The sequence below is a fragment of the Amia ocellicauda genome, chromosome 4, assembly GCF_036373705.1.
Source record: "Amia ocellicauda isolate fAmiCal2 chromosome 4, fAmiCal2.hap1, whole genome shotgun sequence".
Taxonomy (NCBI): Eukaryota; Metazoa; Chordata; class Actinopteri; order Amiiformes; family Amiidae; genus Amia; species Amia ocellicauda.
Genome location: NC_089853.1, coordinates 30,550,834 through 30,567,540, shown reverse-complemented (window position 1 = coordinate 30,567,540; position 16,707 = coordinate 30,550,834). Strand labels below are relative to the sequence as shown.

General features: G+C 38.1%; 2 protein-coding genes across 6 annotated transcripts in view; both read right to left on the bottom strand.

Moving 5' to 3' along the window:
* Positions 1 to 10,610, bottom strand: part of vps13c (vacuolar protein sorting 13 homolog C) — a 97,270-nt gene extending 86,660 nt beyond the window's left edge. For 4 of the 5 annotated variants that reach the window (XM_066701859.1, XM_066701862.1, XM_066701861.1 and 1 more), the window contains exons 1-3: positions 10,402 to 10,607; positions 3,787 to 3,830; positions 2,116 to 2,158 (exon numbers count right to left, since the gene is read on the bottom strand). In XM_066701859.1, the coding sequence (XP_066557956.1) occupies positions 2,116 to 2,158; positions 3,787 to 3,830; positions 10,402 to 10,501 (187 nt within the window). In that variant the 5' untranslated portion in view covers positions 10,502 to 10,607. Of the gene's footprint in view, positions 1 to 2,115; positions 2,159 to 3,786; positions 3,831 to 10,401 lie in introns of all 5 variants that reach the window. The other variant, XM_066701863.1, reaches the window with a different exon arrangement.
* A 3,222-nt stretch (positions 10,611 to 13,832) lies between these two features.
* Positions 13,833 to 15,628, bottom strand: c2cd4a (C2 calcium dependent domain containing 4A). Its single transcript, XM_066701858.1, has 2 exons — positions 15,515 to 15,628; positions 13,833 to 15,317 (listed from the first exon to the last, which is right to left on the bottom strand). The coding sequence occupies exon 2, from the start codon at positions 15,284 to 15,286 to the stop codon at positions 13,955 to 13,957; it is 1,332 nt and encodes a 443-aa protein (XP_066557955.1). The 5' UTR covers positions 15,287 to 15,317; positions 15,515 to 15,628; the 3' UTR covers positions 13,833 to 13,954.
* Positions 15,629 to 16,707: the final 1,079 nt, after the last annotated feature.

Here is a 16,707-nt window from a genome sequence, read left to right as displayed (position 1 = left end):
ATCATTTTAATGGTAGGTGTATTTTAACAGTGAGAGACAGAATAACAACTAAAAAATCCAGAAAAACGCATTTCAAAAAAGTTATAAATTGATTTGCAAGTTAATGAGGGAAATAAGTATTTGATCCCCTATCAATCAGCAAGATTTCTGGCTCCCAGGTGTCTTTTATACAGGTAACGACCTGAGATTAGGAGCACTCTCTTAAAGGGAGTGCTCCTAATCTCAGCTCGTTACCTGTATAAAAGACACCTGTCCACAGAAGCAATCAATCAATCATATTCCAAACTCTCCACCATGGCCAAGACCAAAGAGCTGTCCAAGGATGTCAGGGACAAGATTGTAGACCTACACAAGGCTGGAATGGGCTACAAGACCATCACCAAGCAGCTTGGTGAGAAGGTCACAACAGTTGTTGCGATGATTCGCAAATGGAAGAAACACAAAATAACTGTCAGTCTCCCTCGGTCTGGGGCTCCATGCAAGATCTCACCTCGTGGAGTTTCAATGATCATGAGAACGGTGAGGAATCAGCCCAGAACTACACGGGAGGATCTTGTTAATGATCTCAAAGCAGCTGGGACCATAGTCGCCAAGAAAACAATTGGTAACACACTACGCCGTGAAGGACTGAAATCCTGCAGTGCCCGCAAGGTCCCCCTGCTCAAGAAAGCACATGTACAGGCCCGTCTGAAGTTTGCCAATGAACATCTGAATGATTCAGAGGAGAACTGGGTGAAAGTGTTGTGGTCAGATGAGACCAAAATCGAGCTCTTTGGCATCAACTCAACTCGCCGTGTTTGGAGGAAGAGGAATGACCCCAAGAACACCATCCCCACCGTCAAACATGGAGGTGGAAACATTATGCTTTGGGGGTGTTTTTCTGCTAAGGGGACAGGACAACTGCACCGCATCAAAGGGACGATGGACAGGGCCATGTACCGTCAAATCTTGGGTGAGAACCTCCTTCCCTCAGCCAGGGCATTGATAATGGGTCGTGGATGGGTATTCCAGCATGACGATGACTATGGTCCCAGCTGCCTTGAGATCATTAACAAGATCCTCCCGTGTAGTTCTGGGCTGATTCCTCACCATTCTCATGATCATTGAAACTCCACGAGGTGAGATCTTGCATGGAGCCCCAGACCAAGGGAGACTGACAGTTATTTTGCGTTTCTTCCATTTGCGAATCATCGCACCAACTGTTGTCCCCTTCTCACCAAGCTGCTTGGTGATGGTCTTGTAGCCCATTCCAGCCTTGTGTAGGTCTACAATCTTGTCCCTGACATCCTTGGACAGCTCTTTGGTCTTGGCCATGGTGGAGAGTTTGGAATCTGATTGATTGATTGCTTCTGTGGACAGGTGTCTTTTATACAGGTAACGAGCTGAGATTAGGAGCAGTCCCTTTAAGAGAGTGCTCCTAATCTCAGCTCGTTACCTGTATAAAAGACACCTGGGAGCCAGAAATCTTGCTGATTGATAGGGGATCAAATACTTATTTCCCTCATTAACATGCAAATCAATTTATAACTTTTTTGAAATGCGTTTTTCTGGATTTTTTAGTTGTTATTCTGTCTCTCACTGTTAAAATACACCTACCATTAAAATGATAGACTGATCATTTCTTTGTCAGTGGGCAAACGTACAAAATCAGCAGGGGATCAAATACTTTTTTCCCTCACTGTATGTATGTGTGTATATATATATAGCCTGCCTATTATATATACACATATGTGTGTTCTATGGCTCTACAATAAGTGAAGGCACTCATGGTTACAAATGCTCAAGTGGAGAACGTATAGCAATGGGGACAAATTGTTATTGGGGCGAATTGACACGGGGACGAATTGACATGCTCCCAGTAAAAGCTGCACTCTGAGCAGGGGCATTTACTGGCTAACTTATCTGAGAGCATTTGATAGCATTTCTAAGCATTATAAATGTAACTGGAAATCTACACATTGAATTAGCATTCTTGATATAAATTGTTTTGTCACGTAAGGCACTACACAAATAAAATGGTGCTTTTATGTTGTTGCGGTTGTTGCTGCTTGTCCAGCCAATCATATTATTCCAATTGATTCAGACAAGTCCAATGTAACAGACAGCGGTACTCACCAACCTGGCCGGTCTTCACAAGGAAGGGGGCATCGAGTTCACTCTGCCAGGAAAAGCAATAAACAGTAACGGTGTCAAGAAGAACAAATCAAAGCAATGAAAACTATTCTTCAAACAACACACAGGTAATAAAATAGAAGCTATTATATAGTGTTCATACTAACTTTTACAGGTTAGTTTACAACTTTACAATACAGTACAATGCCAAACCCCTCACTATAACAAATGTTCTGTGGTATTTATAGCACCTTGAGATAAGCAGGTTGTAGAGCACAATTAATCCTCAAAATTAGTTTTCTAAAAATGAGTAGCTGAAAACACAAAAGCAACAGCAATCTTAAAAAAGTGACTGTACAGATCATCTGCCTCCAGAGCCTCTGGGTACCTTGTATTCAATTTTATACTGACACTGATTGACAATAATGCATCTCTCAATGCCATAGATCACTTGGCCTAAAAGGGTAAAAAATCAAATGCTGAGTCATTCCGTCTAGATTCACTTCCACAACAGCATCTCTCTTGTATCTGCAACATTGTATTTTTTTTTGTAATTCTTCGGCACAAGAAGCAAATAAAAAAAAATAAAAAAACGTTTAATCTCATCCCTCCTGAAGAAGAATAGTGCTTGTAGGGGTCACTTTAAAAAGTACCCACCCTTTCATCTGACCATTGGGAATAAATGTTGCTGAAATTTTCACTGCTGTTATCACTGTGTGAATACTCTTGCCATCACCAGTATTAAAGATATTCTGATAAAAGAAGTACTACTTCTTCAATCAAATGTCAATGTCAAAAGTCATTTCCACCACTTTCCACCCTTTACAGAACAGATCAAATGGAAATCACTTCGAATTTATCACACTCAAAAATCAGAACACCTCCCATCCATAAAAAAATAAAACATCTGAATGATTATATAATTCTGAAGAGAAAATTATAGATTTACACATTTCCTGCTGCATGGTATTAGCCTATTAATGAATGAGATAATTTATATCTAAACTTATCAGAAACAAATTCCAAGCAACTCCATTGCAAAATAATCATAATTTGTTTTTAATTTGCTACAGAACAACTAGGCTTAACTAAAAAGTGACAAGAGACAGACTTGTTTGGCATTGTCATCACCTATTGCAGTGCTTAACCAGTTTGCTATGGACCCCAACCCCATGGGTCAGAGTGCTGATGAATTCCGTGTGTTGTTTTTCACACAATATAAAAAACACAAAAAACACACAAAAAAAACATTAAAAATGTCATGCCTCATTTCCTGCCTCTTCACAACTGCCATTAAATAATGGATTGGCATTTCCCTCACAAAGTGATTTCAATACACAATAGATCTTAAATCACAATCCTGCCAAATGCCGGTTCCACGCCATCATTGCACTGAAACTTGACTCACATCACAGAGACATTGTGTCATCAGTTTTTGTGCAAGAGGCTTAATCACATATTACATCCACTTTCAGGATTAAGAAGCAGTATGCTAGGCAGGAATGTGGCTTTGAAGACAATGTTAGCAACAGCTGTTACTCACAAGGCAAAGGTTACTAATGCCCGATGCTAGGAAATGTTTTTCTTCAGTTCCTTGATGAGTATTATTGGGGATAAACTGACAGAAATAAATGTAGCCATTACATTACAATGGCTCACAGAAAGGTTACTTACCAAGGCATTTTCCTTAACTTTCAGGTTTTCCAGAACCACATTGCCTGCGAAATAAAAAAAAGGAGAAATACAAGTTAATTGTTATGTTTTATCAGGACCTTCTGCAGTTTGGTCTTTGATTGGGATCAAAAGTACATTGCTGTAAGATGTATACTATAGAACATTAATGTTAAATGCCTTCTATATCATAAATGCCAATACTACAGCACTATTCTGCTTGTCTTCATTTTATATATTAAAGCAGATTGATTTACATGAACAATCATGAATTGACCTTGCAGTTCATGAAGACTACATGAAGTTGAAATAATTTTTCATAATAAACATAAGATGCGTAGAAACAATGCTCTGCTATAGACTAATATCTCCTATAGTATTTGGCCTCAGGAGGATTGATGTTCTCAATATCACAGGATTGCTATGACCTATTAATCCGGTCTTAACCTACATCGGAGAAAAAAGCATTACATACAATTTAAACAAACAAGGGCTATAAATGATATACATCTTCCTACAACTTACATGTTGCCCAGAAACAAAAATATGTTACTGCCAAGCCTGGGTGTTGGGTAAAAAAAAGGAAATTCAAGAATGAAGCCAGAATACTTTGCAATACTGAGTCGTTCGATTTTGTGACCATTCAAAGTTCAGGTCTGGAATCCTGATTCAATATTGCAGAGGTCTCTGACCTACCTGACATTTCTGTGTGTACCACTCAAACATTGTTACAACCAGCTCCTGACACATAGAGCATATTAATCAATTCAATAGTAATAAAACAGTATAGGGGCAGCAGATGTGATGGAAACGGAGGAATGATAGATCTGTTCTGTTTAATTAGTAAGGACTGCGTTAGTAGAAGTTAGCACTATTAAGAATCCAGTCAATTAGTAATGAAAATTGTTGGCACTGGTCTCTGGTGTCCATGGTTATTGCTAAACCCTGTATAGGTCAGGGGGATATAACACGCTTAATGGAAACAAGAGAAGGCCAGCTTCTACGAGTTCACTGCCTACTTTAAGCCAAATTGGGAGGGACTTATTTATAACTTACCAGAACAAACAGAGACAAATCTGACTGTAAGTGTTAATGTGGCACTAACAATGAAAACAATAAGAGCCATTCATAAAGGAGACTGAGTGAGTGAGCAATAGTAATTATTTAGGCCAGCTTTAATCTGCCTTGAATGCGATTGTCTATTTTTTTCTTTTTTTTCGCTCTGGAAGATAAAGCTACAAAGCTCTGTGAGGTGCAGTAACTGCAGCTGTCCTTGTTTTCCTATTTCACAACAAATTACACTTTTGTCAGATTTGTATTTTGTCATTAATACAAATACCCTTAGGTTGCGTCAATAACAACAATTTGCCACTGACATCATCCAACTGTTGTGTCCACCACTTGATTGTTTATTCCGATTTGCAACTATTATAACATTTGCATTCTGGCACAAACTCAACTGCACATCACTTAGCCAGGTTAGTGATAAGAGTCAGTCCAAATATCATATATCATGCAGTATAGCACTGGTAGTTGACCCTTATTGTAATATTGCTACGCACCTGAAATAAGACACAGCGAAACAATACAAAGCAAGCAAAAGCCACAGTTCCTGTATTCGCATAATGTATTGTGATGAGCCTGGTAGAGTCGAGGGAAGGAAGGACACATTAAGCAGCAGATAACCAGTTTGCCAGATAGAGCCTTTTACTGCTGCAATAACAAGCTGGTTTATGTAAGACAAGATACAAAGTTTAATTCCGGCCCATACATTACACTTCTATCATCACACAATAAGAGAATCACCGGATTGATTCCGGCTGACCACCATTTTCTGCCACTTGGTTTCCATGTTCAGAATCAACTTATACACTACAGCTCTTACACACTGCAAAGAGCAAATTTGCATTGCCTCATAGGGCAACTGCAGATAAGAGTCCCTTTATGAAAGTCCTGCAATGAAGCATCCTTATACACAACTGCGGGATGCAATTAGATATTATTATAACTAAATTCATAAAAAGTGAAGCAAAAGCTGCACTGGTGCCAAATGCTTTCAATGACATGCTGCGAATTGGTTCACTTTGACATGATGAAAGTCTCCTTTGTGCATTGGTGCAGATGTGACCTGGACATGTGACTTGTGAACAGTTACAGCTTGCCTTTCACCACTTTCACAAATAGGTGAAAGTGGTCAGGGTAACACCAGAAAGCATTTGGAAATATAATAAATAAACATGCAAATCATAATTATGAAATTACTTATGTAGGTAGGGCAGCAGTAACCCATACACATTGAAGTAATTGGATGAATTAAAAGCCATCATCAATACACATAACCTGTAGCCTCTCTGCATGTTAAAGACACACTGGTACAACTGACAGGAAGGATGAAAAATGAATAGCCTACATATACAGGACTCTTAGATATTAAATGGTTTAATGTTTACAAGATGTCCTTCCAGCAGGAATCAGTCCATTCAATATGAATGTATTTTACGAATGGCCAGAGACATGAACTGCTCCATTCCAATTGCCTTCACTTCCTGGCTTACATTCAATATGCAGCTTCCTGCAGGAATGCACTGCAGGCAGCCAATCACTACAGGTTACTGAAAAAGGGAAAGTGAGTACTTGTTTAATAATTACTACCACATTGCTCGAGGAAGAATCAATCATACTACATAGCTGTATTCATGATTCACTGTTTTTTGCCTGTAGACAGCATGGGGGAAGTTAATCACCTGTCTTAGGAAACTGACTGGTGTGTACTGGAGTGGTGTCAGTCTTGCTACACTACCGCACATACCCAGGAATCTGGACCCATCAGTAGTTTGGAGGTACAGAGTTTCTGGAAGTTAACAATACCAATAACTACATTTAAACCCTCAGAAAATATAATTATCAATGTAGGAAATTATATGACACACAATATAATTATGATTATGTTTCTCATCAGGCACCCTTGTCCAGGGTGACTTACAATTGTTACAATATATCACATTATTTTTTACATACAATTACCCATTTATACAGCTGGGTTTTTATTGGAGCAATCTAGACACAGTACCTTGCTCAAGGGTACAACAGCCCTTGACATTCTCACCATTTTATTTTAGAGATGCATTGTATTCATCTACACAGGGTACAGTAAGTTACATTAATACTTTGCCAGCTTCATAACACAAAACAATTAATGCTTTATTGAGAATTACCATGCACTGCTAAATCAAAGGTGTTTATGAATCATAGGACCAAAAATAAGCTTGTTGTCTAAATGCCAATGTTAATATACTTCTGTGTATGACTTAATATTACTCCAGAGAGTGGTAAAGACATATAATAAAAATGTATATTGTATATATATATATATATATATATATATATGATATGCATGCAAGAAGAACAGATCAAAGATAGACAAAGGAAGCTATTGAATGGATATCAGGAGATGAAAAAGACCTAGAAATCTACTATATAAATAATGGGAAGATTAAATAATAAACTTTGCAGCCATGAGAAGAGAACGAGCAGCTGTAGATCGAAGCAAGTAGAAACATCTTTGGGAAGCCTTCCTCCAGCATTTGATCGATATGTGCTGATAGTGATGATATATTATATATATATATATATATATATATATATATGAGTATAACAGTAACTTCATTTTTTGTTTTTTTGTTTTCCTGCAGAGTAATTTAATTCCTTGTGATGGATCATCCTCTCACCCATTAAAAAAAAAAATGAAATGAAACTTTTGGCTGCAACCTCATGTGACCATTAGTCATATACTTAAGATTCATAACATTTCTGCTGTAAGTAAATGTCTGAAATTAACTGAGAAGACCAGGGGGTTGACTTCTTATAAAGTATTGATATATGATAGTGTAGCTTTGTTAACGCAAGTCAAGTATGTATTATTTAACAATACAGAGTACAGCTTATTTTGCCAAGACCTAGTCATATTCTATTGAAAAGAGCTGACTGTTCTACTTGCTACAAGGATATGACCTGTCAAGGTTTATAATGAAATTATTATTATAAATCAGAATAATAAGGATTATATTATTATACTTACCACACAATATTCACTAAAATTATAAAAGTGAAAAATAAATACAATATACAAATTATATGTATATAATTGCACATTTGTATCCTTCTCCTAATCAATTACTTTATCCCTGACTTTCTCTGAAAGTTCATTGTTCTTCACAATTGAGTCTTTGCTTGAATTTTATAGTAGATTGAAAGTGTGAGAAAGTAGAAAGTCAGATAGATCAAGGAACCTCAGAGACAGGTGTTTCTATTCTGAAATCAAGAGAACCACTATTATTGCAAACAGACAAAGGCCATTCAACTAACTGTGTGGCTTGTTAAGGTAACTGTGTGCCCCTGAATTAATTTAGGTTTGCACATAGCAAAGGTTTGAATATATGCAATCATGACTTTTTGATGTTTATTGCATATTAATTAGACCTATTTACTTATTTATTTTGGTTTTTGCTTTGAATGTGTGGATTTGGTTGTGCATATAACACATATGAATTCCTACATCAAAGTGTCATGCCTGCAAGTTTTAAAGCAACAAAATGGGAGGAGCTGAGGAATTACAGGTGTGTCTTTTGTCAGAGCAGTGGGTGGGTCATTCTTATGGGTCAAATGTAGACTGTGCATGCTCAAGAAGAATAGAGTAGCAAAGATGTCAACACTTGCAAATTGGGTTAAATGGTCAAGTTGGTCATTGGTCAAAGTTGGGCCAATATTATAAGAGCATTTTGACAACACTGCCTACCTGGACAACCCTATACCACTCTATATCTAACAAAAAATTAAGGAAAGAAATAAACTTGTGAAATGATCCAAAGGGTACCAATCTTTTCATTGTTTTTAACTTTCATGCTTTTTAAAATAAGTACAATGAGCAATGGCTTCAAAGTATATTAAATGCAAGACAAAAACACCCTTCTAAAAGACATGAGCTCAAGATTGCTCATTTAAAAATATCACAGTTTTTTTATTTATAAAGCAACTAAGGTGGGGTACTGAATTAACCTGTTACAGAAAAGCTCAGTCAATATTTGAGATTAAGGCCTAATTGATTTAACTACTCCCTGTAACAGGCGCAAACAGAGACACCTTTTCACAACAGTTCCCCCCCCCCCCCCAGGCTTTTGTCAAATAAACTGTGAGCCAAATCTCTCTGTTACACAATCATATTCTGTGAACACAACCACACACAACAAATACAAATAAACCTAAACAAAAATAGAAACCTATGCTAAAATAAAATGTTAATGTTTAGAAAACAAAACCGTTTTAAGAGAGATTCAATTCGTAAGCATTAAGTATGCCAGGAATGATTGTGGGTGGCATGCAAATGTTTCCATACTTGTCTCATTCTGAAGAGAGGCTGCAATGCACTAATGAATGATCATGTGTTTAAGGTACATGGATATGTAAGTAGGTCTATTAAATTGGGTTTACTCTTCTGCAGTATACTACAGGACATTGTTCATTATATATTAGTGCATGCTCATAGGCTGCACCACTTAGTTTACTATAGTAATCACATGTACACATTAATGAATGATGAATTTATAGCAGATGGCATCCTATGTGGAAATGTGGACTGCATTCAGGTCTTAGATGTCTTTGCTCTCCACCAATCTATAACTGGACTGAGATCCATTATATTAAAGACAGAAACGGAGGTTGTGTAAAATGAAAATTCGGTCAGTGACCAAGACAATTAACATCAAAGGGCACTAAACATGAACTGGGTGGTGTTAAATAAAAAATATGATGCTATGTTTGTTATCACAGCATGTCAAATTTTCTTTTTCAGTTAAGTCTCCAACAACAACAAAAAGTGAACGTAATCCTGAATATTATTCAGTTATCGTGATTACAATTGTTTAAAAACAAAGATATGATTGTACATAGATATGATTGTATGTGAAATGTCAGTGAAACTATTTTTGCATGGATGGTTGACTTTTCAGATGCATACTGCAAATGCAACTTTTTACTCATCTAAACTGTAGTTAATAGGGGGCAATTATGAAGCTATCTGATGTAAAGATAGTTCTGCTTTTGTTGTCAACACAAACGGCTATTTCATTATTGCAAGATCCTGTGCGTAGTGACAATCACTTATTGACCGAAAATTGCAAATGAAAACTGCCTTTGAATTTGAGTTTGAGGTTGAATCATGTTTACTTCATATAAAAACGTAATATCCCCACACTGGTGCTGCATGTAAAACACCAGCACTTTTGCATTCCACAAGGTAAGCACTGGGAGTTTGCATTATAAACGGGTAGCTCAATGTAATGTATACGCCAAAGATTCATAACAACGCATGATTCGTGTTAATCATTTTATTAATCAAGTTATGTGGTGCAAACTTCAGCAAGTGACATCTGATTTGTCTTACTGTGCATTTCATATTCTGTTGCATTGTTGTGTATTGTAAAGCAGCGGTGCTTGCCTTGCTGTGTAACAAAGTATCAATAATCTGTTATGCTGGCCCTGCATCACATACTACACACTTGCGGTGTTAACATTGACAGTGAGCCATGGGAGCGCAGATGTGCACGCATATCTATATCTTACCTCCCCAAATGCCAATCTTCAACTGGGACTTGTCCAGATTCTCCACATAGTCCCCTATGAACCTGTTCAACAGATCGCTGACGAGAGACTCGAACACCATGGCCGGACAGCAGCACCCCGCTCTGTGTCTGAGGTCTGCCGTGTCGAAGCGCCGCACGGTCCCGTGATGTCACATTCCCGCTTCGAGTCGCCGGAGCTGAGAAAGCGAAAGGAGAGCTCTGCGATCGACTGGCTCTGCCTGGACGCGTCTCGGCGGTATCAGCGGGTATGGAAGTACAGGTGTAAGCCGCACTGACAGACAGGGCATGTCGGGAAATCTTAGCAGGGCCGAAGATGATGTTGAAATCTGTTATTGAAAACACTATTATTATTATTATTATTATTATTATTATTATTATTCTGCGATTTAAGAGGGATACAATCTTAATCATGCTAGCGCAAAGTCATTGCATGCTTTTGCCTGATTTTTTGAGTCATGCTTTTGCTTTCCATGCGATGGCTGCAGTGTAACTTTAATCATACAGTTGTTGTAATAAAAATAGTTTTCGGTCCGTTTGAAAACAATAAGGAACACGCTAAGGGAGTATTCCTGATAAAAGCAAAGCCTGCACGTTTCTAGATTATTTCATGTTTGAGTCCAATATTATTGATTTCTTAATGCATTTGTTTTACTAATGTATTGTTAGTCGTGTTTGTCTGATGCTTTTTGCCATGCTGTCTCTTTCCAAAATGATTTTTTGTAAACATTCAAGGAAGTTTATAAATTGGCATGATGTAAATCATGTCGTGTTCCCAGAAATTCGTGTGGAACTAATAGCATGTTTTATTTTTTCCACTGCTTTGAATTAAGTGTGTTATCATAAACCAAGAGAAACATATTCAATAAAAAAATATATCAATCATATGTTTAGCCTATTTACACTGAGAATTATGGGAGTGTTTCACTTCACTGTTTAACGGGAACACACTATTGATGCACTTTTAATTTTGAAATACAAAATTTAAATATACAGGTATTTAAACGATAATCATAATCAGCATGAAGTTCACTACTGCAAAGATATATATATATATATATATATATATTAGGTAAATGCTACTACAGAAATAAACAAAAACCCACACACATCAGCCTCACAAGATAATAACGTTTGAACAGTCATCTTCTTGTGCATCATCGGTCACTGCACTACAATATGACATTATTTTGTAATCTCATTGGTTTGGTTTTTATGAGGAGTATAGCAGAAATGCATGTCTATTTATACCAGGGATGATATCACATGTTGTCCCTTGCTGATCTAATATCCAGTCAGTCATTTGTGATTTTTATGGTGTTTACATTTGGATTATCAACAGTAAAAGTGCTTTTTTTTGCTGTACTGTGTATCTTCACTTTATGTGATACAAACACACACACTCACAGAGCACAGATGACAACTGCTGCTCTCAGCCTTTGTCTCTCTGTCCGTTCAGGGCGTTATACACTTTCATACATTTACATTTCAATCTCTATAGTTTTCTTTTAGTCTTACATAAATAAATAGACTTTGCAGAAAAAACTGCCCTATACCTGGACATGCTGGTATAGTCTCTGATGTTGAGTTCTGCCTCCGATCTGACATGTAAACTGCTTTTATCACTTATCCCTCCCACCCCCATAAAAAAAAGTAACTCTGACCATTATTATGTGGTTTGATAGCAGGTATTGTTAGCATATTAAAATCATAATCCTTTCTTCCGTATGGAAACTAAAGGTCATTACATATCTCAAGGTAAACAGAAGAAAGGAATCCCTCATGAACATACAATACACGCATCTATTTTTATATTTAAGTACGTTCCTGGAAAATATTTAGAGCAGTCAATTCAATTTGGAGCATGTGTCATTTGGGATTGGAAACTGTTTCCTTAGCCCCGTTACCTCCAAGTGAAACATTTCCTTCATGAATTTTAATGGCGTAGATCCTATTTGGAGCAGGAGTCCCCACCCACATATTCACTCACACACACACACACACACACACACACACACTCAGGCACACACATTCACACGGTCACAAAGGCTGAGTGATTTTCTTTGGGAATTTCCTAAATTATTCTCCTGCATTCAGCCTTTAAATGTCACACGTTTGTTTGTAGATTGAACCTTACTGTTAAAGTGCGTAGGCAATGAAGGAATGAAACTGAGGTTTAGGACAAATGGTATAACAGGATTTATGATGTGGTCTATACCAGACAAGACCAGCATGTTTCTTTTTGCTGTTCATTTTAAACTCTGTATTCTCTGGACTTCCATTCTAATTGGAAATATTACCTAGGTGATGCAGTGATCAAAAATAAGCCGCAGTTGTAGCTGTTAATGTATATTTCACCTTTAGTCTTGGATTATAATCATAATAATCATCATCATAATATTCATAATAATTATTACTGTTTTATTATCGTTACTGTTATTGTCAGTATTATTATGGTTGTTAATATTATAATTAGTGAAGATGTTTCAAACCAACACATATGATAAACAGGTGAATAGATCTTGAAATTCAACAGTAGAAAGCATGGCTATAAATGAATACATTAACTAATTACATTGATTGATAGATAGATAGATAGATAGATAGATAGATAGATAGACTTGCTTCAATACATATTGGGAATGTACTTTGCAAATTGGTACTGAAGAAAATGTAAGTATGCTGTATATCCCTTATGTTGGACTAAAACAATAATACATTTCAAACGTTCACTGTATTTGTATGCAGTGCTACAGTATCTTTTGTTGTATGTGATGGGTCACCTTTAGACTGTCTCTAAAGGTGACCCGTACCTCACACACATGGTACATGTAAACCTATAGAGCCACTTATGTATGTTGATATGATTTAGGATGTGTCTAACGGAGGATCTGAGTTTCTTGTGAAGTTACAATTGTGTATCCCTATCACTGGGGATTGTCTTTCTTTGTACATTATTTATGTTGCTAAATGAATAAATGAAAATAAAGGAACATCAGCACTCATAGTACTGGGATACCCAGCTGCATTCCCTGCACTAGTAAACTCTTGTAGTAGCAATACATAATTTAATCTATTTTAAAAATAGCTATGAATGCTTTATGAATGATGAATTATGCATGCTTAATAAATAAGGTAGCTGATGGCTTGAAACATGTTTTGGTGATACTCTTGACAAAGAACTACCTATCTGGGAGCAAGGAATAATTCAGAGAAGCCCTTATTAAAAAAAGGATAGAGACAAAAGCCTATTCAGGTGGTAGTGCTTCTATTTGTGAACTCATTATGTGATAGATGGCCTTATTCAAAGTGTGACGAAATATAGCTGAAGATGGGCACACTGTGCAAAGATAAATAGGAACTTTCTTACTGAGTTGGCCAAGCAGTGTTAAAAGAAAAGACAAGAGAATGGAGTCGTTTCTCATAATTGTCATAATTTAATATCAAAACAGTTCTTTGCATAGTATAAAAGTATAAATAAATAGTGCTTTAAATACATACATCAATAAAGAGAGAGTCATATTCAATCAGAAACATTACACAGGTAAAATACTCATCAGAGGGAGCTCACAGTCAGCTAAGACATAATCTCGTTTCATGCTTGACATTTTGTTTACTACTTTAAACCGCAGGGACCTGTAAGAGAGTTCTTCCTCGGAAATCCTGTCAAAGAAAAAATCTTCGTTGAAAATAGGATTCCGGCTTTTCCTGATGACAGTGCTGCGCTGCTTCTGGATTTTTCCTGGCACTAGAGAAATGCTGACACTGCAGTTTATGCTTTTGGGGTCCACAGAGAGGGCATAAAGCCCTTCAGCACTGATCAGACGCACACGCAGCCTCTGGTTATCTGGGCAGTACTCGGCCGAAAGTCTTAGGGTACCTTCTCTGCCCACAGGTATTAGACTTTCCTTCATGACTCTGTCCCGGTAGTACACCAGGTCCATTGGGAAAATGGCAGGGGGTGTTAAACCATAGCTGCCAGGCAGAGGCTCCACCAAACCCTCAGAAGCCCTTCTCATTATATTAGGGCTGTTGTCTGTTGAACTTCCTTCATCAGTTGACAACGAGTTGTTCCTGGCTACTGTTGTTTTTTTGACAGTCCTGGAAAACAGCTTCTCTTGGCTTAATGTCTTGAATAAAGATGTTTTGGGAGGAGACCGGGCAAGCAGCGGAGAGCTGAAAGGGGAGGATTCGGTGGATGAGGCAGTGTCACTGTCCAAAGTGCCTTGCCTTTGAAAGCTTTTGGGTGACAGTCTGGAAGTCAGAGAGTTGAGGCTGAAGGAGGAAGAGGAGACTTTGGAATAAGTGCCACACCTGCCTTTGGGAAGCAAGATGGGGATTCCACAGGAGTTGGGATCATTGTGGAATAGAGACTCCTTTCTCCGGGTGTGGGGGCTTTCTAGTAAAGTGCAAAATCCATAGCAGGTCTGGGCTTTCGCCAGGTGGGGCAAGGAAAGAGCGGCTTGGGACTGGGGATCTGCATTGGTGCTCTCTTCATCACTGTATCCATAGTCGAAGGGCATCTCATCAACACTTTCCACCTGGATCACGTGCGTGTTGGGCAGTTCTTGGATCAGGGCTTCTTTTCTGGGGCTTCCCTTCTCCGACATGGAAATCTTTATGCTGGGAGTGGGCTTGATCGGTTCAGCAGGCTTTAGATCCTGCTGGGAGGAGAATTTGGGTGGGATGCAGAACTCAGGAATGCGATCTGGGGTGATGATATTTGGACACATGGAGATTTTCTTGTTTTTCTCTGAAGATTTGTCTCCTCCAAACATGATGTCTACGATTTTGAAACTGTATTCCGCTACGGGGAGAGCCAGATTTGTTCTTTCCACAGACACACGGATCTTGTCCACCACCCACATGGGCACAGGATCAAGGAGAAGAGCAACAAATCTGTAAAAAGCAAGGAGGAGAACACTTTAGGGCACAAGCAAACAGCTAAAATGCAGTTATTTTCACACTGTTTGGAGAAAGGAAAGAAAACAAATCTTTCACTGGAATTTCTCAGGCTGAGACAATATTTTAAAACTGAAATGATTCATTCAGAGCAGCTAAGAAGTAAGCTTGTACAAAAATATGCAGATGCCTACCTTGAAAGATTTCAAAGATTTAGCAAATGGTGCAGAGCTTTCCAGCCACTGTGCAGAAGTGTCTCTTGGCAGCAGATTCCCTCTCTTCTCCAGGCTCCCTTAGCTTTGTGGTGTTCTGAAAGCTGCAGGCTGTATAAATAGGTCTCTGAGACTGGCGAGGGTCCAATCTCAGTCAAGCACACCTCCGGTCGCTCTGGAAAGACCCTCCCCCTTCTCCTAACAATCTGTTCTCATGGAGACGGTGAAGGCACAACAGTAGTGTTCGGGGCAAGAGCAGAGAAATAGAAAGGTTAACTAGATAAGCAAAGGTGAAGGTAAACCACTCCGAAAACAAAACAATCTAAAAAAGCAATTCGATACACTAAGAACATTTAATTAGGTTATTTGTTTTTCCATCTGAGTTTGTGTGCACAGAGAAGTGTCATTGAAGTCTGGGTCAAAATGTAAGTAGTGCCCGCAGTTCCCCCTGGCAGCAGACTTATGTACAGTTTGCAGTCCGATGATGTCTCCTTCATGTTAAAAGCACATGGTATTAATGGCAAAAAGTTTCAGTGGCATTAGCAGCACCTCTTATGATTCAGCCAGCTGCCTGTCCAGCAAATAAAACCCTCATGTTTCTGAAATCCATATATATTATACATATGTCCTTGTCTGTGTGTCTCTGCATGTTTGTTTGACTGAAGTAAAGGAGAACGTGCACATACCTTGACAATGATGTATATTAATGAACACATGCTCTCACTTCTATGCCCTTTAGTATTGCACATATAAGATTATTAGATTGGGTTACATTAGTTTATTCATCTACATACTTTATGCTGTCCTTATATGAGGTTTTTCTACAATGAATTCAGGGATTGACGAACTTTGTTGTTGAGGAATTGTGTTGCTTCATCTCCTAAAAAGGCTGAAATATCCTCTCTTCCTATGTAGTTCCACCTGAGACAAAGATTACCATTCATTCAGCTGGCATTTTGCACAGGATTCACGGCTGGATAGTAGATGGCATGTGATTTCCACTCCTCCCTGAGCAATGTTCATGCACTGAATACGACCAGGTGCCAGGAGCAGCCAGGGGTTATGAAACTGCCTCAGTTTTGAAGTTGTAACATGTGCGTGAGGAAAAGATCCCTCCTTTGATCTTTCATTAAGCTCAATGGCAAGGCATGATCTAACTCATGCCAAAGTAAAGT